This window comes from Ziziphus jujuba, chromosome 1 (assembly GCF_031755915.1).
Source record: "Ziziphus jujuba cultivar Dongzao chromosome 1, ASM3175591v1".
Lineage (NCBI taxonomy): Eukaryota > Viridiplantae > Streptophyta > Magnoliopsida > Rosales > Rhamnaceae > Ziziphus > Ziziphus jujuba.
Genome location: NC_083379.1, coordinates 46,433,717 through 46,457,586, shown reverse-complemented (window position 1 = coordinate 46,457,586; position 23,870 = coordinate 46,433,717). Strand labels below are relative to the sequence as shown.

Here is a 23,870-nt window from a genome sequence, read left to right as displayed (position 1 = left end):
AGTTAAGGCTGAAGATCTTGGTTCAGTGAAGATATTCTACTATTCATAAGATATGTATTTAATAAAAAAGTACTATGGATAATAAGAAATTAAGATAGTTATTAAGTTTACATAAAGCAGCAAAAACATAAACATAAGGCCTGGTTGATTCACATGGAGAAGGTCTAGTTGTACTGCTAAATCAGCCAGTATATAGTGTAAGAAACTCGTGGAATTGTAAAATTGGTAGTATATTTTCTACTCTGAAGAGACTACGACGAAAAAGCAAAGAAGAAAATTAGAGTAATCTGTAAATGTTTGAAACTAATGCCTTGGCTATTAGAAAAGGACAAGAAGTTTCAGAAAGGTATACCTATATTAAAAAAGTTCAACCCATTACCTTATGAATTTTATATTATTTTTTTAATTTATAAATTAGAACCTAATCACACGAAGGGTGGGCTTCTTGAATTGGAATAATTATGTAAAAATAGAGATAAAAGTTTGTATTTTTCTTGCCACAAGTTTGACAAAAAATTTAGATAAACTTATTAAAAAGGTTTTTCCAAATGGTAAGTGGTTATCTTTTGATGTGGGGAAAACAAAAAAAGACAAATAATAATAGTAAACAAAATTATTGAAGATGCATTTTTAATTTTAATTTCTAACTTTTTCTTTTTCCCCTTATTCCCCTTATTAAGAGTATCATAATCTTTGTAAAGGTGAAAAATTGTAAAAAAACTTTAGTAGGATGCATACATACATACATACATACATACATATGTACGTACATATATATATATATATATATATATATATATATATATATATATATATATATATATATATATATATATATCTTTTGTGCATGCTATATGCAGGAGGAGAAGTGGCTTTTAGTCATTTACAATAAGAGGAGAAGTGGTTTTTAACCTCTGTTTGGTAGATTTTTTGTTTTTTTTTTTTTAAAAGCTCTATTTGAGGGCTAAAAATTTTTTTATAAAAAATTAAAGGTGTTTAACAAAAATTAATAAGTACTCATTGATAAAAAAATAGCTTTTTTAAGTTGTTTTAAAGAAACCTAAATTTTGAGCTTTTTTATAAAATTTTTTTTTGTTTTACTGTATATGGAAGTTTAATTAGCATTTAATACAGTTGAATGAATATTTAATATAGTTTTGTTATTTACAACCAAATATTTATTAATTTTTTAATAAAAAATCTTTTTAAAAAAGATCTGTTATACAAGACTTTACATACTAAAGTTTTATTTTTATCAGTTATACCAAATAGACCTTTAATCACTTACAACCATTCATTTTGATTCAAAAACGACATTTGCCCATAAATTCCGTAACCGCTTAGAACTTTTGACCTCTCTAAAATTAAGTAAATAATCTTTTAATTTGGACTTTGGAGCAAAGAAAAGACCAAAATTGGTAGTTTACACTCTTACATTTTATCCTGTCTCGTCTTTTTCCTCTACTTTTTTGGTGCTTGCTCGATTTGACCTTTTGGTAGCACCCCTCACACAAGGCGGCAACTAATACTATTATTATTATTATTATCATCATTATTATTATTTTTTAAAACAGTAGCTAACAAGTTATAAATTATTTTTTTATTTAAATTTTGGTATTACAATATATTGTTATTATTTTCTCATGAAATTGATATTTAACTACTAAAATTTTATTGATTGAAATCAACTTTTGTTTCCGGTGAATTTAAAAAAAAAAAAATTGTTTCTTAGTTTTGATCTTATTCCTCCATTATAATATTAACAATGTGTGTCAACAAATTAATATTTTTGAAATCAAATTTTTGATTATCATCTTTAACTCAATATGAAAATTTTAAAATAATTATTTTAATTATATATATATATGCGTGTGTGTGCATTGGTAGTTTTAAAAAAAAATTATGATATATGATTTCATATTATTTATTATTTTTTGAAAATTATGTTGACTAATTAACACTAATGAATAAAAAATATTTTGCTTTATTTTACAAATCAAATATTTTATTATCCATGTAAAGTTATTGTCTTTGAAGGTGCGAATATATATATATATATATATTGGTTATAGTATATATGGCAATTGGATAAAAGGTAGACGAACACCATTACATACCAAACCTAGTAGGTATAAACGCGTATCAAAGTACACTTTATTTTTGGGTTGACACGTATTAGTAAGCACTTTGCACATACAAACAACATTGTTTTGTTATGTTGTAATTTGCAAAGGAACCTTCGTATTCAATTTTTACTTTTCCATTGAGAATTAAAGTAAAACTGTTCAGACTTTACAATAGCCCACGACAAAAACAGGAAATGCATCCATATCCACGGTATCTTTGGACACATCTACAAAGAAAAGCACGGCAAGTTAACCATTTTTCCACTCTTTTTCTTTGGCTTAAAGTAAAGAAAGTGACATGACAGTGTCCCAAAAAAAGAAATGAAGGTAGCGTGGAACTTTCAGAAACTCTTACAAAAAAAAAAAAAAAAAAAAAAAATTACTTGGGATTAGAATTTTAGTTTGTTGTTACTCTCGGAAGATAGAATTACGAAGAAAGACTTCTTTGTCACAGTTGAACTCTCTATATTCCCATAAACTCTCCCTTGAGTCTCAAAACTCTCTGAGTTAATCCACAGGACTAAGATACAACTCTCATCGGGAGTTCTTGCTCTCACAAACTCTCACCTGGAGTTTAAGTACAATACTGAGAGATAATACAAGTGAACCACCAACCTCTAAACAACTGACACAACGACTTTGCACTACGCTGCTGGTTTTGATGAGGTGGTACCGCAGCAATCGTTGACTGTTCTTGGGTGGTTCTCGGCTCTTCTAGGCGGCTGCAACATCACATAGGTCATACCAAACTAATTCAAACAAACGAATTTTCTTGACATCGTATTGATGCCCAAATGTTTAAAAGATATCTTTTCTTTCAATCCTTCATTTAGCATTGCATGCTAATCACATTTATTAACTGTAGCATGTGACGAGCATTTTTCTTTATAAACATGAAATAAAGTAAAGAGCAAGCGTGGAAGTTAAAGATACATTATGAATTTAAGCATGAGAAATGCATTCCTGTTTTGAAAAAGGGGTCAATTGGAGCTTATTACTGGCGATAATGTTCATGGACTCTTTAAATAGATTCATTATTCTCCTAACTTTCTCACTACTCATTAATGCTCCATAATTGCCAAATACACCTAAGTTTTTTCTCCTCGTACATCACCAAAACATGTCTTCCATCCAGCCCACATTATCGTCCAAATCTACTTCCAACTTTGATGAGCTTCGATGGGTTATTCATATCCGTCGAACGCTAGAGGAAGAGCTTGAGGATGATGGCGAAGTTCCTGTTTGCATCTTCAATGTCCCCAAGATCCTTATGGCAAATGATCCTGATTCCTATACGCCACAACAACTTGCCATTGGCCCATACCATTGTTGGAGTCCGGAGCTCTATGAGATGGAGAGGTACAAGATTTCTGCGGAAAAAATAACCCAAAAGAATCTCCACGGCGTTACGTTTGAAACTCTGGTTGAACAACTTACAAAGCTTGAGGAAAGGATCCGAGCATGCTACCACAAGTACCTGGATTTCAACAGTGAAACTTTAGCGTGGATGATGGCCATCGATGCATCATTCTTGCTTGAATTCCTTCAAGTTTATGCCATCAAAGAAGGAAAGTCCATATCAAGACTTTCCTCAAGGATGTCATACTTGGTTGATCATGCTGGGAGGAAATCAGCACACAATGCAATCGTTAGGGACATGGTGATGCTTGAGAATCAAATTCCACTCTTTGTTCTGAGGAAAGTGTTGGAATTCCAATTCTCGTCCTTAGAGGCTGCCGATGATATTTTGTTTTCGATGCTGATGGGATTCTGCAAAGAACTTTCACCATTCAAGATGGTTGAAGACATGCCAAAGCTTTCAGTCTCAGAGTGTGCCCACTTGCTGGACTTTTTGTATAACATGATCACACCCAACGTGGAGGAACCATCTGATCAAATTATCGAAGTTGATGAAGATCAAAGTGAAGCTACAACTGGAGAGGAAAAGTCTTCATTAGATGATTCGAAATACGTGAAACAGTTCCTCCGTGAGGTATGGAAGTTGCTTTCAAAGCTAAAAGCAGGGCCAATTCGTCTCATAAAAAAGGTACTTGTATCTAAACCTTTGAAAGTGATAATAAAATTGCCTTGGACAATCCTGTCCAACCTTCCTGGATTCAGAATCTTGAAGCAACCTGTTGAGTACTTTTTCTTCACCCAAGATAAAGAACGAATCAAACCTGAAGATAAGAATTCCAGCTCCAACAACGCCATTAGCAGACCTCCATTGGTGGAGGAGATTACTATTCCTTCTGTGACTGAGCTCTCAAAATCTGGTGTCTGCTTTGTGCCCACAAGTGGCTGCATCTCAACCATTAGTTTCGATACTAAGACAGCCACGTTTTACCTCCCGATCATTAGTTTAGATTTGAATACTGAGGCAATTCTGAGAAACTTAGTAGCATATGAAGCATCAAATGCAACAGGGCCATTGGTTTTTACTCGTTATACAGAGTTAATGAATGGAATTATTGACACTGAAGAGGATGTGAAGTTGCTGAGAGAAAAGGGTATCATTTGGAATCATTTGAAGAGCGACCAGGATGTGGCAAATCTGTGGAATGGGATGACCCAGTCCATAAAATTGACAACAGTGCCATTCTTAGATAAGGTGATCGCAGATGTGAACAAGTATCACAACGGAAGGTGGAAGGTGAAATTTGGAAAATTCATGAAGTTATATGTTTTTGGTTCATGGCAGCTTCTCACTGTGTTGGCTGCGGTTCTTCTATTGCTGTTGATGTCAATGCAAGCTTTTTGCTCTGTTTACAGCTGCAGTCGAACATTTCGTATCAATCCCACTCAAAAATCCCCTTAGTTTAACATTTTTTTCTGAGATTTTTTCAGAGTCTCTGTCCTCTACAAAATGAAGTGCTCGTAAGAAAATATGAGTGTTTATTTATTTATTGTTTTTTATTTTTTATTTTTTATTTTTTCATGGAAATTTAGTTTGAAATGATAGAATGTATTTATCATTGTTGAGTTGATACTTTACTGTTTCGTCATTTTTCAGAGAATCAGATACGGTAATGATGCAGGATTGTAGTAATTAATTGTTAATGGTTCCAATTCCACACATAATGCGATGTTCAAGTTTGTGCGCTTAAAAATAGAATCCAAGCAAAGAAGCTTTTATATTATTTAAATTTATTGCTCTTCTTCTTTTATTTTATTTAATTTTTCAGATATGCAGTATTGAACAAGTGTATCTAGCTAGCTTTGTCATGTGATTGAGCTCTAACATGAAAGTTTTGGAGGGTTCGTTATCTGCTTTGCCTTTTTTATAGCAAGAGCTGGCACACCATTGACATAATTAATAAGCTTTTGATAACTTTTTTGTTTTTGTTTTTTTTTTTTTTTGATATATATATATATGTATATATAAATTAATATCATATATATGGCAAAGCCGGAAGAACAATGAAAGATGAGGCTGAACATCTTGGTCCAGAGAAGATATTCTACTAATTTTATAAGATCTATGTTCGATAAAAAAAAAAAAAAAATAGAATAAGCTAATAAGAAATCAAGATAATTATCAAGTGTATATAAACCTTACTTAAAGCTGCAAAAACATAAAAATAAGGCAAGGCTGATTCCCAGAGAAGTGTTTACCAATTTTCATATATTCCAATATTCTAGTGTAAATTTTTAAACTATAGAACTTAGAAGAAAGGGATAATCTACTTATTTCTTTAAAGGATTTTCATAATGAATTAGACCACTACTTAGTAAAAATTAGATAAATGAAAGCCTTTCTTGACTGTTTCAAAACCTCGACAAAATTATTTATCAAAAATAAAAATAAAAATAAACTTTGATATATGTATCTTTAAATATTAGGCACAACTTTTATCACAAGAAAACAAAACAAACAAACCCAAAAAAAAAAAAAAAAAAAAAAAAGGAAAGCAAAAGAGAAAATATTAGGCACAACAAAACGGCAAAAAATTACAATTTTTTTCTCAATTAATTTTCATTTATAGAGTTTCTGTTTTTGTTATACTTTGTTTCAAAATTTATCCTATCACATGAATAGATATTTATAGAGCAAATGCTTATGGTTGGTTGCATTATTGATTGTTATTAATTTAAATTTAAATCTAAAAAGTAAATAAAATGTTGCAACCTTTGTTACTAGCCATATAAGAATATCCTAATTATTAAATAATAAAATCAAGGATTCCTAAAGAATTATTAAGGGAATCAAATTGGATGTGGTAGCATATAACACCGTTATCTGTGTTTGATAACAGTATTATATCAAATTGGCTGTTGCAACCTTTCTTCCTTTTTTTTTTTTTTTTTTTTTTTTTTTTTTTTTTTTTCTCTTTTTCTACCTTTTTTTCCCTTCTCCTTTGCTTCTCCTTTTCCCCATTTTTCTTGTTTTGTAAATTGGGCTTATAAAATTTGGATTAACAGTGGGGTCCGAGTTATTTGCTTCTTTTACTGCTGATCATTTTCTTCCGAAATATATACATATTTTGTTAAGATATATATATATATATATATATTGGAGATTGAAAAGAAAATAAGTAATTTTGAATTATTGATTTAAATATTTTTTCTTGGAAATGTCTTTTTTCCTTATTAAAATATGTTTAGATAGAACTTAAATGTGTTTCTCTATTTTTTATTGATTACAAATTATTTTCAAAAATATATTATTCTATTAATAAATATATTATTCAAAAAACTTAAAAGGATATGTTTATTATTTTTACACTTTATTTTATTAATAAATATTATGTTGCGACTTAACTGAGTTATTTGATTGTTGATATACTGCTTCTTCCTTCTTCTTTTTTTTTTTTTTTTTTTTGGGGGGGGGGGGGGGGGGAACAAATGAAAAAATGACTTATCCATATTAGTCTCTAATTTTTTTTATGTGTGTATAAGTGTAGTCTTTAATTTTATTTTATTTTTTAAATTATTTTTTAAAAATTGGAAGGAGATGGATAGGAGGCGTGTAGTTTAAGATCTGCGTTCGTATTCCATATATATGGATATACTGGGCAAGAGTGGAAGGCCATGGAAGGCGGTCAAATTGTATAAGGAGATGAAGAAGAAGGGAACCAAATTGGATGTGTTAGCATACGGTTATATGTGCCCTTGGTCTTTCTGAAGGTGTTGATTTTTCAATCAGGTTATTAAGGGAGAGACGAGTGACTTGGGTTGTGAACCCAATGTTGTGACTTATTGTAATACGATCCTAAAAGCTTTTGTGTGAAAAGAGGAGGTATAAAGAGGCATCTGCGATGCCTGCTAAAATGCCTGACAAAAGTGGTGCGCCGGATGTGATTGCATATCATTGCATACTTGCCTCTATCGAGAAGCCAAAAGAAAATTCTTAGATTTTTCTATAGGATCGGAAGTGGTGTTCAACCGAGGATGGACACTTAAGTGATGCTTATGAGGAAATTTGGGAGATGGGAATTCCTTGGACCGGCTTTTGTTGTATGGAAGAAGAAGGACGAGATTGGGTGTAGTCCAAATGAGTCGGCTTACCATGCTTTTTGATTGATGCTCTGGTGGGAATGATAGACATGGCTAGGATGTATGGTGAGGAGATGCTGGCAAAGGGGCTTTCAGCTAACCATATGGAAGACTGGTGACAAGGCTGGTGAGAAGAGGATCAGATGATTGGTAATTGCGATATTTTGCGTTTATTCAAGATGGATGAGCCATGAAAATGCTTGTAAATGTTATTGGAAGATTGTGCCATAATCTCCTATATTAAGCAGATGGAAGAAGATAGCAGCTCAGGGGTGACACCTGAATAATGCAAGCTGCTGAATAATGAATGGCATAATTCTAGGTTTGTAGCTATATTGAGGAAATGAGATTTGAAAAGAGGTTGAGATTGTCTAATAACCATTCATCATGGTTTTTGATCCGTCAGGAGCAGCAATTTTCTGCTTCAGAACAACTTTAGATTTCTCATCTCTTCATGCGCTAGTATAAAAGGTTCCTGGTGAATATATCTATATGAAGATTATGATTTGTGACAGCAATATGCTGCAGATGATTCTGAAGTAGACAAAATTAAGGGAAAGGGTAATTTGATGATTATTTTGAGATATGTTCTGAGGACTCAGTTTCTTTTTGATCCATTTTGTTTCCAGTCTAGCAGCCATGGTCCATGGATTCTTGTTCATATATCCTTGCTAAAGGATAACTGTGAAATGATTACCAGAAGGAAGATGGAACTAATAGGCAAGTCTCTGTTATTGATGCCAAGACAACTACACATTGATATGGGCATCTTATCTTTTCAATAGTTCAATGTACAATGAGGTTTTCTTTTTTCTTTTTTCATTTTTTTTTTTTGGAGCATTATTCTAGTTTGGCTATATGACAATTTGAGTTTAGACCAAAGTAATTAAAAGCAAAATCATGCTGTAGTCAATTAGGTGATCAAGTCAGTGGACAAAATACTTATTTTGGATATATTTTCAAGTGGTACTACATCACTGGCCGAGTGATTTGTAGTTTTCTACAGCGTCTATTTCTTTATATGATCACCCATTATGGGTTCTATTTTTAATGTCATATACCTTACCAGTTAGCTTACCAGCATCAATAAATTCTTATTTTCCTTCGTCTGGCTGGAATTTAGGGCTTATATATGTTTTGTGAATTTCAGTTGAGAGGTGATTGATGCAGAATGGAATACCACCAGCATCAATTTCTTCAAAATGCAGCATACTTACAAGGCTTCTTTCATTCATGGTGAGTTTTCTGGTTCTTAGGTATTCTAATTGCATTTTGGAATGGTTTCTTTAGCCCTAAGTTTATCTTTGCTTGATGGGAACAGCTTTTAGATCTTTTGATGGCAAAGATTGTGGTTATCAAGGGTGTCAAAAGTTGGTGCTCTGGTTTAAAAGCTGCAGCAATCAACGTTCATCTTTCGCATTCTGCTCTACCATTCCCACTCCCACCTTCTTCTTCTTCTTCTCCAAGATCGTCCCATGTACGTTCACCACCTTCAAGTTGACAGGCTTTAGGTGGTTACCATTGTTGCTCCTTCTTCTTGGTTTCCCTCAGTTACAGACTTCCTGTTTGCTTCAATATATTCCAAATGTATTTGGAACGTTTTATACGTCTAGCTATATACCCTTATCATGTGATTGGACTCTCATGAAATTTTTGGTGCTCTGGCCCTTTGCTATTTTTTTATAGTCAGAACCATGACATAATTTAATGAAGCCTTTGGTAACTTTTTTCTTAAGTAAAGCCAGAAGTAATGATTTTTTTCTTTTTTTTTTTTAAATTATTGAATAAAAGAATAATGAAAGTTAAGGCTGAACATCCTGGTCCCGTGAAGATATTCTACTATTTTACAAGATATATATAGCTGTACTACTAAATTAACTAGTATAAAGTGTAAACTTGTAAACCGTACAATTCAGACGAAGGGACTTGTGGAACTGTAAAATTGCTTGTATATTTTCTGCTCTCAAGAGACTACGAGAGAAAAAGAAGAAGAAAATTAGGATATCGGTAAATGCTTAAAAATAATGCCTTGGCTATTAAAAAGGGACAAGAAGTTTCAGAAGACTAGCTATAAAAAAAATGTTCAACCCATCACCATATGAATATTTATATATTCTTTTAATTGATAAATTCGAACCTAATAACAGGATGGGCTTCTTGATATAGAATAGTTATGTAAAAGTCGAGGTAAAGTTTGTTTATTTTTCCCTATAAATTAAAAAAAAAAACTAATATCAACGATCTTTTTCTTTTGGGGGGGTCAAGAATTTCATCATCTTTAGAAAGGTGAAAAATTGCAAAAGATTCTAATAGAATGCATACATATATAAAGTATACATATACATATTATTGTATGTTGGCATGGTTAGTAAAAATTGAATGACCTGCCGGACAAATTAGCATTCAGGCTATACTTTACATTTTACAAAGGCAAATAACGATTTTTTATTATGTTGTACTCTGTAAAGGACCCTCCGTATTCAATTTCTACTTGAATTAAAGAAAAACTGTTCAGACTGGACCAAAAATTCTTTACAACAGCAGACAAAAACAGGAAATGTAGCATCTGCAAACACATATATACCCTGTATCTTTGGAAACCTCAATATAAAATGTCAGAATAAAAAAGAAAAGAAAAAAGAAAATGAGGACAGCAAGTTAAGCATTTCCTTAATTACTACTTAATTAGTCCCACTTTTTCCTTTGTGTTAAAGTAAACACAATAACAGCGTCCCAAGAAAAGAAATTAAGGTAGCATGGAACTTTCCGGAATTCTTCTAGTGAAACTGGAACATAAAGAAGAAGAGAGAGAGAAAAAGGGGGAAAAAAAAAGAAAAGAAAAAAGAAAAAAAGAAGAAGAAGAAGAAGAAGAAGAAGAAGAAAGTTTAAAAGATAATTTTTCTTTCAACCTCCTTTTTGAATTACATGCTATTCACATGTTGTGGTTCTCTGACCACTTTAGAGAAGAAATATAAGAAGAAAAATAAAAAAAATTCTATTAATCTCTTAGAAATAGAATACAAAAATAAAAACTTCTCTCATGGAGGATTCTCACGTGGAACCTCTCTCTACACTCTCCAATTCTCTCTGGAATTGCTCACTCTTCTCTCAAGCTCTCTCTGGAACTTAAACACTCTCTCTCTCGGAGTTTTCTCTCAATATTCCTCACTTGGGATAATATTGAGCTTGCTCACTTGGCTTGTGTTGTATGCAACGGGATGGAGCCTATTTATAGGCTTACAACAGCCTCTGCAGAGCCCACAATTGTTGAACAATCCATTTTCGGTGCAGTGGTGTCAAAAATGGTGGCTGTCCAAAATGGTGGCTGTGGTTGGTGCGGCTGTGGTTGGTGCGGCTGGACTTCACAATTCTCCCCCTCCAGCCGCATTTAAAACTGATGGTCATCTGCCATCTATTCCAGCTATGTCTCTGCATAGCTTCAGCTTCTCTTGAGCAACAACTTTTGTTAGCATATCTGCTGGATTCTCTTTTGTGTGAATCTTCATCAGTTTCAGCAACTGTTGATCTATTACTTCGCGTATCCAATGATAGCGGATGTCAATGTGCTTTGTACGGGAATGATACATTGAGTTTTTGCTCAAATCCATGGCACTTTGGTTATCACAATGTATCTTGTAGTCTTCTTGCTTGATGCCCAATTCTGTGAGAAAACGCTTTAACCACAACATTTCCTTACCCGCTTCCGCTGCGGCAATGTACTCTGCTTCAGTAGTGGATAAAGCAACACACTTCTGCAATCTTGACTGCCATGACACAGCTCCCCCTGCAAAAGTGTAGAGATAACCTGATGTAGACTTTCTATTATCAGGGTCTCCGGCCATATCTGCATCTGTATAGCCTTCTAAGATTTGATCACCTCCCCCGTAGCTCAAGCACAGCTTCGATGTACCTTTAAGATACCTGAGAATCCATTTGACTGCTTCCCAGTGTTTCTTTCCAGGATTTGAAAGAAATCTGCTCACAACACCTACTGCGTGAGCAATGTCTGATCTGGTACACACCATTGCATACATCAGACTTCTTACCGCTGAAGAATATGGTACTGAAGCCATCTCCTCTATCTCTTCTTTGGATGAGGGGCACAATCTCTTACTCAACTTGAAATGATTTGCAAGTGGAATGCTGACCGGTTTGGCTTTATCCATGTTGAATCTCTTTATCACCCGTTCAACATACTTCTCTTGAGATAAGCCATAACCTTCTATTCTTCCTGTCTCGGATTATTTGCATTCCCAAAATTTGTTGAGCTGGTCCTAAGTCTTTCATATCAAAGGACTTAGACAATCCTTTCTTCAGCTGACTAATCTTCATTGCATCTTGTCCAACGATCAACATGTCGTCCACATATAGCAAAAGTGCAATGAAGTTTCCAACTGAAAATTTTTGAATATAAACACACTGGTCTGCTGCAGTCCTTTTATAGCCTTGACTCACCATAAACGAGTCAAACTTCTTATACCATTGTCTTGGTGCTTGCTTGAGGCCATACAAGCTCTTCTTTAGCTTGCATATGAGGTTTTCTTTCCCTGAAACCTCAAATCCTTCTGGCTGCTCCATGTAGATTTCTTCATGTAAATCACCGTGAAGAAATGCTGTCTTCACATCCATCTGTTCAAGCTCTAGGTTTAGACTTGCTACTAAACCAAAAATGACTCGAATTGAAGTCATTTTTACCACTGGTGAAAAAATCTCATCAAAGTCAATTCCTTTCTTCTGAAGAAATCCTTTGACCACCAATCAGGCTTTGTGTTTCACCACCTTTCCGCTGCCATCTTTCTTGAGCTTAAACACCCATTTATTCTTCAGTGCCTTCTTTCCTATTGGAAGCTCAACCAACTCATAAGTATGATTTTTCTGCAAGGATTCCATCTCATCTTGCATTGCTTGCAGCCACTTTTCCTTCTCTTGATGAGAAACAGCTTCCTGGAAACTCTCTGGCTCCCCCTCTTCAGTAAGCAGAATATACTCAGATTCTGGAAATCTCTTTGATGGAATTCGGCCTCGCTCAGATCTCCGAACTTGTAAATCACTGGTTTCAGGAGGTGTACCATCATCTGACCGCTGTGATGGCTCTGCAGCTGCTTGAGAGGATTGAGTCTCCCCCTGCTCAATATCCCCTTCTTCCTCCTGGTCTGCTTCTGGTATATCTTCATGCACCTCATTATCCTCTGTGGCTATTTGTGCTGGTGCTGGATTAGGACAAAAATTCTCGGCACTAGAACTACAATTAGGAGACATTCTGGGCTTTTCAATGTCTTCCATTTTCTGGTTTTCATGGAATACTACATCCCTGCTTCTAATAACCTTCTTTGTTTTTGGGTCCCATAACCTGTATCCTAATTCTTCATCTCCATATCCTATAAAGATGCATGGAGTAGATCTTGCATCGAGCTTCTGTCTGAGCTCCTTGGATACATGTACATAAGCTAGACAACCAAACACTCTTAAATGAGAGTAGGAGGGAATCTTACCCGACCACATTTTCTCCGGAATTTCAAAATTCAACGGTACTGACGGTGATCTGTTGATTAAATAGCAGGCGGCACGAACAGCTTCTCCCCAGAATGGCTTTGGCAGCTTAGCCATACCGATCATACTTCTGACCTTTTCCATAATGGTTCGGTTCATTCTTTCGGCTATTCCATTATGTTGTGGGGTGCGAGGGACCGTCTTCTCATGTCGAATGCCGTGTCTTCTGCAGTAGGCATCGAACTCCTTGGAAGTATACTCGCCTCCATTATCTAAGCGGAGACATTTCAGCTTCTTTCCTGTTTCACGCTCTACCATGGTATGAAACAGTTTGAAGTAATCCAATACCTGGTCCTTTGTCTTCAAGAAATATACCCACACCTTCCGTGAAGCATCATCAATGAAGGTCAGGAAATACTTGTTGCCACCTAATGATTCCACCTCCATGGGACCACAAACATCAGAGTGCACCAAACTAAGCAACTCTGATCTTCTCAATGCAGAGGAACTGAAGGAGACTCTATGTGTAACACCCCGTCCTGAACCATGTCGGAAATTTTTGCACGTTGACCGAGGTTGATCGTTGACCGTTGACCAAGGGGTCAAAAGTTGACTTTTTGACTCGGTTGGAATTCTAGGTTGACTGAGGTACTGTTACGGAGTACACGTTGGCACGAGTTCGTAGACTGGTAGCACGTTGAAAACGGAGCTACGGTTTGAAAGTTTTGAGTAAAACAAGTTGAGTTCCAAACTGTCCAAGGGGTGCCGGAGTTGACTTTTTATTCATGCAAGGTTGAGTGTTGACTCATGCATGGTTGTGAAGTGCTCGTCGCTACGAGTCCGTAGACTAGTGGCACGTCCGATTTGGACATGTGGTTTGAAAGTTATGGACCTGTAAAGTTTTTCAAATACTGTATTATTTTAATATTATTTTTACACGCATAACGAGGTGCCACGTGTGACTTAATGAAGGTGACCATGTGTCACCATGGTGAAATGCCACATGTCAACCATGTGAAAAATCAAATTATTTTATTATTTTTGAATAATAATATTATTATTAATATTATTTAATTATTTCTTTTTCTTTTCCTTTTTTTTTTTTTTCTTTTTCTTTTTCTTTTCTTTTCCCCACGTGGGAAAACACCAATCCTTTCTTTTTCTTTTTCTTTTTCTTTTTTTTTTCTTTTCTTTTTTCCTTCTTCTTCCCCGAAATACACACACACACGCAGCTTTTCTTTCTTCTCTCCCGACCGTCCCTCTCTCTCCTGTGTTTCAAATTCCGGCCACCCATAGCCCTCACGCGCCAGCCACCAAGGAAGCCCGCCACCTCGCGAGCTTGGCCGCCAAGTTTCACGGCCAGCAGCCGCCGGACGCGCGCCGATCGGGCCGGAGAAGCCGCCGGCCGGCCAAGTTTCTCTCTCCTCTTTTCTTGTGTTTTTCGGCCAGCCCACTCCCAATTGAGCCTCCTATCCCCCTATTTTGGGTCCTCTGAATCCAAAAATGGCCTCCAATCCCAAAAATTCGAAGCGGTTTGCGAGATATGGAGAAGTGAACACCGGCCGAACCTTTCCGGCCAAATTCCGGCCACCTCCGGTGGAATTGGGGTCGACGGAGACCGGATTGGTGATCCTCGTCCCACGAGCTTCGATTCGGTATATCATTCGACCATTTTGGTTAACGTTTGCGTTTAAGCCCCCGGGTACCGGGTATTATTTACCCGAATAAAATATTAATTTATTTGACTGTCTATGAATTTTGTTCTAGGAGCACCGGTGAATCGTAGAATTGATCCCGTGGTGGATCATGGGTTAATTGCGTGCTCCAGGTGAGTGACCCACCTTTAAAAATATTTTTGGGCAATTAATTATGTTTAATTGGTATTTAAATTATGCTCATGTGGTGTGATTTATTTATGAATTATATTGTGGTTTAATTTATTATGCATGAGCAAGGTGTATTTTGGTGGCATTTGTACGTGGTTTTTAAAATTGATTTTCCGGGCATAGTTGGGTTAAATATTTTACGAAAATATTGGTTTAAATTTATAAATTATGCCCGTGGTATTTTTATGTTTGCATCTCGTATTTCGAGAAAATTGTGGTTTGTTGGTTATCAATGTTTCGTATCGGGTTATTAAATAAAAATATGTGGGATGGTGTTTTGTGAAAATTTGGTATACTTCCCACGGTGGTTTTTGGAAAAACGGTACGGTTGGTTGCTTATGTTAATTTTTAGACGCACTCATACAGTATTGGTGTTCTGGTGTATGGTGTATGGACACGTGGTTTAGCACGCGGTTATTATATGGTTTAACGTGCGGTTTTTACTTCACCCATGAGTTGCCATTGGACCGTGGGCAGGCAAGGTTATTGTTGCGCACAGCCGCCCCCCCTCCTTGGCCGGGTGATGGTTTTTAGCAGTTGGTACTGTCGGGACGCCGAAGTGACTGCTGCAGGTTTCTCTCTTTAACCCCCCGCCAGTCGATGCTCGGGACGCTGGGTATCGGAGGGCATCACCGGTATATGGTGTGGTGCGTCAGGTGTAATTGTCGGTGTAAATTGTAAATAAAGTTTAAAACCCCAAAGGTGTTCAAAAAATTATTTATTATAATTTATTACATTTTATTTATATTTGGGGTATTTATTTATTTATTTGTTTGTTGTTATTAAATTATTTGATGTCTTGGTTTTTGGGAAGTACGTACAAGGGTTTTGTGAAAATGTTTTAAAAGGGGAACTTTTCCAACTGAGAGAATTGTAAGGGTTTTGAGAGAAATTATTATTTTTCAATTAATTATTATCTATCTACTATATTACCGTGATATTATATTGTATAGTAGATAGGGTCACTCACTGAGATGATTAGCATCTCACACTCTTAAATTCCGTTCCCCTAGGTCCAGGTTGGAGACGTTGATTGTCCGGGGCGAGCCCAACGTCTCAGTTCGTTGCCGAAGGTTCAAGCAGTTTTTCTTCCCTTTTTCCTCTCGACCTTGTATTGCTTCTTTATCTATCATTTTATAAATTCCACATTTATTGTATAATGCTCTGTATACTGTATTGGACGTGTGGTGGTTATTTATGTACTGGGTTGCTGCTGTTGTTTTATTTTGAAGTGCTGCAATTTGTGGAACCAATCTGTAGTATTGTGGGAGGAATAAGGGGATGTTTATAGAAGTGTGTTTTCAGTGCAGGTAATTTGTGGTAAGTAAATCCCTTAGGAGAGGTGCTGCCGGATTTTCCGTTGGAAGGTTCGGTGGTATTTCCCTGGGATCAGGGCTTGTCTAGGGTTCCGGGGAAGGAATTCTGGACGGGTCCTGACACTATGTTGCTTACCAAACAAGCAGTGATTACAAGGATCTAGCACAGCATCCTTGCAAACAGTGATAAGCTTCTTCCTTGCCAAAGTGGACAATCCTTTTTCACTCATGTGACCGAGTCTCTGGTGCCACAGATTTTGAGACGCCTCTCCTTCTGCAATATTGAGGCTATATGCACATATCTTCACATGAGTCTTGTACAACGTTCCACAAATATGTCCTCGGGCGACAACTATGGCACCTTTCGTCATTTTCCATGTGCCTTTGCTGAAGTAGTTGTCATAGCCTTGCTTGTCTAAGGCTGCTCCCGAAAGTAGATTAAGCCGAAGGTCTGGAACATGGCGGACATCCTTCAAAGTGATTGTACAACCAGCATTCGTTTTTACCTGAATATCACCAGTTCCCATAATCTTTGCGAAACTGGAATTTCCCATCTTTACCGTACCAAAGTCTCCTGCTTTGTACATTTTGAAGAAATCTCTATGTGGAGTGACATGGTAGGATGCTGCAGTATCGACTACCCACTCAACATCTTGGGTTGATATATGAAGGCATGTCTCTTCTTCGGTGGAGCAGAGCGCCACTTCGCCTGTAACAGTGACTAGTGTCTCTCCATCCTTCTTCGGCTGATTACCTTGGAGTCTCTGCTCTCTCAACAACTTTCTGCAGTTTTTCTTCATGTGACTCTCTAGGCCACAATGATAGCACTTATATGATGATTTTCTACCATCTGTAGATCTGCCTCTGCTCTTGCTCCTGCCTCTCCCCCTATCTCGATCACTTCTTTGCTGTCTTCCTCTCTCTGTGACGAGGGCATGTGACTGATCCATGCCAATGTCTTTTCTCCTGGCCTCTTCATTAAATATGGCATCCTTAACCATAGACATAGTAAGTTTGCCATTCGGGGCCGAATTACTGAGAGAGACTACCAATGTCTCCCAATTGTCTGGAGAGAGCTTAGAAGTAGGAGGGCCTGATCCTCATCCCCTAGTTGGTAATCCACAGCAGATAGTTGATTTACCAAGCTCTGGAACTCACTGGTATGCTCGGCTACAGAAGTTTCACTCTGTAATTTTAGATTTACCAATCGCTTAAGCAACAGGGCTTTGTTCCGAGCAGTCTTGGCCTGGTACATGTCATCCAATTTTGTCCAGAGGGCATATGCATCCGTTTCCTTCGCTACATGATGGAAGACACTGTGATCGATCCATTGCCTGATTTGACCGATCGTTTTCTTGTTTAATTTCTTCCATTCTGCTACTTTGCTGGGATCGGGGTTTTCTCCTTTAGCTTCTATAGGATCAAACAGATCCTTACAATTGAGGAGATCTTCCATCCGAGGTCTCCAAAGTGTATAATTTGTGGCAGTGAGCTTAACCATAGCTCCCAAAGATGATTCTTCCATTGACATTATGGCTTGACCAAAAATGGAGCTGAATTTGGCAAAACGGAGTTCACCGTTGCGTCCGGAACGGCCGAAAATGGTGGACTTGACTCTTCCGGGGTCAAAATATAATTACCAGAAATTTTGAGGCAAAACTGTAATTTCACAAAATTTCTGGGTCAACCTGCAAATACAGAAACTCCAGGGGTCAATCTGTAATTTCCAATAATTTAGGGGCTGTTCCGTAATTTCAGAAATTACAGGGGTCAATCTGTAATTTCCAATAATTCAGGGGCTGTTCCGTAATTTCAGACACTACAGGGGTCAATCTGTAATTTCCAATAATTCAGGGGCTGTTCCGTAATTTCAGAAACTGCTGATGATGTGGCAGACTGTGCTGACATGTCAACACGTGTCAGCTGACGTGTCGGCTGGCGTGGCTGACGACGTGTCGGCTGGCGTGGCTGACGACGTGTCGGCTGGCGTGGCAGATGACGTGGCAGGGGTGCGCTGACGTGGCTGCTGACGTGGCAGGGTGGCGCTGACGTGGCTGCTGACGTGGCAGGGTGGCGCTGACGTGGCTGCTGACGTGGTCATCTTCAACCTCCAGACGGCGCGTGAGGCGCGTGAACTGTTGCAGAAAACTTCAGGCGGCGCGTGCGGGCGCGTGAGACGCTGTCTTTCTCTCCGGTGAACTTGTGTGTTCTCCTCTCGTCGGGTACTTTCACCTGGTATTGTCAAATTAATTATTTGAGCAACTTTTCAAAACACCAACTTGAAGAACAGTAACTTTGTTTCTTCAAATTTTGAACCCAAGCTCTCGACCTGGATCTCTGATACCACTTGTTGTGGTTCTCTGACCACTTTAGAGAAGAAATATAAGAAGAAAAATAAAAAGAATTCTATTAATCTCTTAGAAATAGAATACAAAAATAAAAACTTCTCTCATGGAGGATTCTCACGTGGAACCTCTCTCTACACTCTCCAATTCTCTCTGGAATTGCTCACTCTTCTCTCAAGCTCTCTCTGGAACTTAAACACACTCTCTCTCTCGGAGTTTTCTCTCAATATTCCTCACTTGGAATAATATTGAGCTTGCTCACTTGGCTTGTGTTGTATGCAACGGGATGGAGCCTATTTATAGGCTTACAACAGCCTCTGCAGAGCCCACAATTGTTGAACAATCCATTTTCGGTGCAGTGGTGTCAAAAATGGTGGCTGTGGTTGGTGCGGCTGGACTTCACATCACATTCGTTTACTGTAGCTGCATCCCAAAATAATCTTAAAGTCCCCATGTGATGAGAATTTTTCTTTATAAACAAGAAAAAAGAAAAGATTTACCAAAAAAAAAAAAAGGAAAAGAAAAAAGAAAAGGGTGCACTCGTAGAAGTTAAAGATACATTATGAATTTAAGCATGAGAAACGCATTCCTCTTTGTTTAATTAAAAAAGGGGTGTTAACTAGAATCCATTAATGATAATAATGATCATAGACTCTTGTAATAAATTCCTTATTCTCCTAACTTCCTCAAAACTCAAAGCTCCAAAACTGCCAAACCCACCTGAGTTTTCTCTCCTCCTACAACACCAAAACATGTCTTCCATCCAGCCCACATTGTCCTCCAAATCTAATTCCAACTTTGATGAGCTTCGATGGGTTATTCATATTCGTCGAACGCTAGAGGAAGAGCTTGAGGACGATGGTGACGTTCCTGTTTGCATCTTCAATGTCCCCAAGATCCTTATGGCAAGTGATCCTGATTCCTATACACCACAAGACGTTGCAATTGGCCCTTACCATTCTTGGCGTCCGAAGCTCTATGAGATGGAGAGGTACAAGCTTTCTGCTGCTAAAAGAACCCAAAAGAATCTCCAAGGCCTTAAGTTTGAAGCTCTGGTTGAACAACTGACAAAGCTTGAGCAAAGGATCCGAGCATGCTACCACAAGTACTTAGATTTCAACAGCGAAACATTAGCGTGGATGATGGCCATTGATGCATCATTCTTGCTTGAATTCCTTCAAGTTTATGCCATCAAAGAAGGAAAATCTCTATCAAGACTTTCCTCAAGGATGTCACACTTGGTTGATCATGCTGGGAGGAAATCAGCTCACAATGCAATCCTTAGGGACATGGTGATGCTTGAGAATCAAATTCCCCTGTTTGTTCTGAGGAAAATGTTGGAATTCCAATTCTCATCGTTGGTGGCAGCTGATGATATGTTGTTTTCAATGCTGATGGGATTCTGCAAAGAAATTTCACCTTTCAAGATGGTTGAAGACTTGCCAAAGCTTCTAGTCTCAGAGTGTGCCCACTTGCTTGACTTTTTGTATGACTTGATCACACCCAAAGTGGAAGAACCATCTGAAATTATCGAACTCAATCAAGATCAGAGTGAAGCTACAAGTGGAAAGGAAAATTCTTCATCAGATGATTCGAATTACGTGAAACAGTTCGTCCATGAGGTATGGAAGCTGCTTTCGAAGCTAAACAGAGGTCTAATACGTCTCATAAAAAAGGTACTTGTATCTAGACCTTTGAAAGTGTTGTTTAAATTGCCTTGGACAACTTTGTCCAACCTTCCTGGATTCAGAATCTTGAAGCAACCTGTTGAGTACTTTTTCTTTACCCAAGACAAAGAAGAAATCAAGCCAGAAGATGGGAATTCCAGCTCCAACAATATCATTAGCAGACCTCCATTGGTGGAGGAGATTACTATTCCTTCTGTGACTGAGCTCTCAAAATCTGGTGTCCATTTTGTGGCAACAAATGGCTGCAGCTCAACCATTAGTTTCGATGCTAAGACAGCTACATTTTACCTCCCTACCATTAGTTTAGATTTGAATACTGAGGCTATTCTAAGAAACTTAGTAGCATATGAAGCATCAAATGCAGCAGGGCCATTGGTTTTCACTCGTTATACAGAGTTAATGAATGGGATTATTGACACTGAGGAGGATGCAAAGTTGCTGAGAGAAAGGGGTATCATTCTGAATCATATGAAAAGCGACGAAGATGTGGCAAATCTATGGAATGGGATGACTAAGTCCATAAGATTGACAAAAGTGCCATTCTTAGATAAGGTGATTGAAGATGTGAACAAGTATCACAATGGAAGGTTGAAGGTGAAATTTGGAAAATTCATGAAGTTATATGTTTTTGGTTCATGGCAGCTTCTTACTTTGTTGGCTGCAGTTCTTTTATTGCTATTGATGGGATTGCAAGCATTTTGCTCAGTTTATAGCTGCAGTCGAATATTTCATATCAATCCCACTCAATAATTCCATAGTCTAACATTTTTTTCTCAGATCTTTAGAATCTGTGTGCTTTGACAAAATAAAGTGCTGGTAAGAAAATATAAGTGTTTTTTTTTTTTTTTTCCTGGAAATTTGGTCTGAAATGATAGCATGCATTCATCATTATCTGTGCATTGGGTTGGTACTTTACTGTTTCTTCATTTTTCAGAGAATCAGATATGGTAATGATTGCAAGGATTGTATTAATTAATATTGTTAATGACTCCACTTCTACACATAATGGAATGTTCAGTTTGTTTAATTAAAATAGAATCTAAGCAGAGAAGCCTTTTTGTTGTTTAAATCTATCGCTCTTCTTCTTTTCTTTCATTTTATTTTTAAGATTTGCAGTATTCAACAGATGTTTGTAGATATCTAATCTATCTTTATCATGTAATTTTGTTCTATCATGAAAGTTTTGGTGGTCTGGTCCTTTGCTTTTTTTATAGTCACAACTGGCACACCATTGACATAATTAAACAGCCTTTGATAACGTTCATTTTTATAAATTAATATAATATATATGGCTAAGCCAGAAGAACAGTGAAAGATAAGCCTATACATCTTGGTCCGGAGATATTCTACTTATTTTATTAGATCCATATTTGAAATTGTCCAAAATATTCATATTCGATAAAAAATAAAAATGGAAAAGCTAATATGAAATCAAGATAATTATGAAGTTTATGTCAACCTAACCTTTTTTTTTTTTTATTTCTTTTTAATCAGTATGTAAGCCGAACTTTAAAGCGGAAAAAAATATAAAAAATAAGGGCTGATTCCCAGTGCATCGTTTACCAATTGTCATATATTCCAAATATTCTAATATAAATCTGTAAACTATATAACTTAGAAAAAGAGACTTAGAACACTACTTATTTATTTAACGTACTTTCAAGATGAATTAGAACACTACTTAGCAGAAACTAGATAAAGGAAGGCCATTCTTTACTTTTTCAAGATATCGTCAAAATTATTTATGATAATAAAAAATAAAAATAAAAAACGTTGATATGTGTTTCTTGAAATATTACGCACAACTTTTATCCCAAAAAGAATTAGAAAGAAGAAGAAGAAGAAGAAGAAATATTAGGCCCAACAAAACCTCAAAAAGGTATACCTTTTTCTCAATTTATTTTCATTTATAAAGCTTTTTTTAAAAATTTTTTGAAAAGATAAAGCTTCTCTTTTTTTGTCCGTACTTTGTGATAAATATCAATGCCGACTTAGCTCCCTAGAAGAATCTAGAGTTATCTTGTTTTCTCTTTTAAAAATGGAGAACAACTAGTGCCTTGGAAGTGATGAGAAAAATATCTATAATTAAATATTTCTAGAAGTATTCACAGCCGACTTTCTCTTCTATAAATAGGTGGTGATGTATGAGTTAAGTGTTATGTCCAATAGCAATAGAAAAAAGAGAGAGTGCTGTACGTGTGAGTGTGAGTGTGTGTCCTTTGAGTGAGGAGAGTGTGAAAAGGTGTTTTTTGTCCTAGTGTAGGTCAAAAATCAAGTGAGTGTGAGTGTGTTAGTGTGTGTTGCTCATTTGTGTGAGTGAGTGTGTTGCTCTCTTTATACGTGAGAGTGTACCAATTGTTTTATATTAATAAAAATCAATTTTTTTGGTTTCTCCTTTAGTCCTCTGTCTCCAACATTTTTGGTATCAGAGCTTGGTTGGTCCAAGTTCGACTTTGTGGGAGCTTCTTGTTCATGGTCACGCAGTCAAGACTAAGTTTACGTAGTGCTGCGGGAATTTTCAGCAACCATAATGGGAGACCTTCAAGTTGGTGGAGGTATTAAGAAGCTCAACAGTCAGAATTACGGCACGTGGTCAACGTGCATGAAGTCATATTTGAAGGGCCAAGATCTCTGGAAGATCATAGCTGGCAGTGAAGTCGAGCAACCACAGGATGCTGAGGCTTTAAAGAAGTGGAATATTAAAGCTGGTAAGGCAATGTTTGCCCTTAAATCTACAGTTGAAGAAGAGATGTTGGAGTACATAAGGGATATTGAAGTTCCAAAAGAGGCCTGGGACACGTTTGCAAGACTCTTATCAAGGAAGAACGACACAAGGTTGCAGCTTCTCGAGAGTGAATTGCTGTCAACAACACAGCACGACATGACAATCCAGAAATATTTCAACAAGGTGAAAACTCTTAGTCGTGAAATTACTGAGTTAGATCCTAGTTCTCCTATTATAGAATCTAGAATGAGGAGAATAATTTTACATGGGTTGAGACCCGAATTTAAAGGATTTATTTAAGCCATTCAAGGTTGGCCAGTCCAACCTTCATTAATTGAATTAGAAAATTTACTTATTGATCAAGAAAATATGATCAAACAAATGGTTGGGGTCTCACTAAAGAGCGATGAAGAAGCGCTCTTTAGTGGCAAAAGAAAAGGCCGACCCAAACAACAAAAATTTAATAAGGTAAATCAACATGGAGAAGATTTTAGAGGAGAACAAAGGAATAATAGAAATAGACAACAATTTTTAGAAAATAAAAGAAATAATGGACGATTTTTTGAAAATAAAAGAGATGATGGAAGATGCTTCAACTGTGGAAGAAAAGGACATTATATTAAAAACTGTAGACTAAGGAAGAAATTTACAGAAAGTAATATAGTTATCCCAGAGCCTCAAAATAATATAAGTGAAGATGAATGGGATGTTGAAGCATCTTTGGCTACTGCTGAGCTCATGGATGGCTCAAGTTCAATGCAAGAAAGGGAAACGGCACTCGCAGTGGTTATCCCTAGA

General features: G+C 36.7%; 2 protein-coding genes and 1 long non-coding RNA gene across 3 annotated transcripts; all 3 read left to right on the top strand.

Annotated features, from left to right (window-relative positions):
* Positions 1-2,259: 2,259 nt before the first annotated feature.
* Positions 2,260-5,270, top strand: LOC107408550 (putative UPF0481 protein At3g02645). The gene has a single exon (XM_016015959.3). The coding sequence runs from the start codon at positions 3,247-3,249 to the stop codon at positions 4,942-4,944; it is 1,698 nt and encodes a 565-aa protein (XP_015871445.3). The 5' UTR covers positions 2,260-3,246; the 3' UTR covers positions 4,945-5,270.
* A 1,826-nt stretch (positions 5,271-7,096) lies between these two features.
* Positions 7,097-9,356, top strand: LOC125419413 (uncharacterized). Its single transcript, XR_007238360.2, has 3 exons — positions 7,097-8,413; positions 8,773-8,858; positions 8,944-9,356. It is a non-coding gene; the product is annotated as an uncharacterized LOC125419413 (long non-coding RNA).
* A 9,867-nt stretch (positions 9,357-19,223) lies between these two features.
* LOC107408582 (putative UPF0481 protein At3g02645) lies at positions 19,224-21,218 on the top strand. The gene has a single exon (XM_016015988.4). It carries the CDS (start codon positions 19,292-19,294, stop codon positions 21,095-21,097), a length of 1,806 nt encoding a protein of 601 aa, XP_015871474.3. The 5' UTR covers positions 19,224-19,291; the 3' UTR covers positions 21,098-21,218.
* The last annotated feature ends 2,652 nt before the right edge of the window (positions 21,219-23,870 follow it).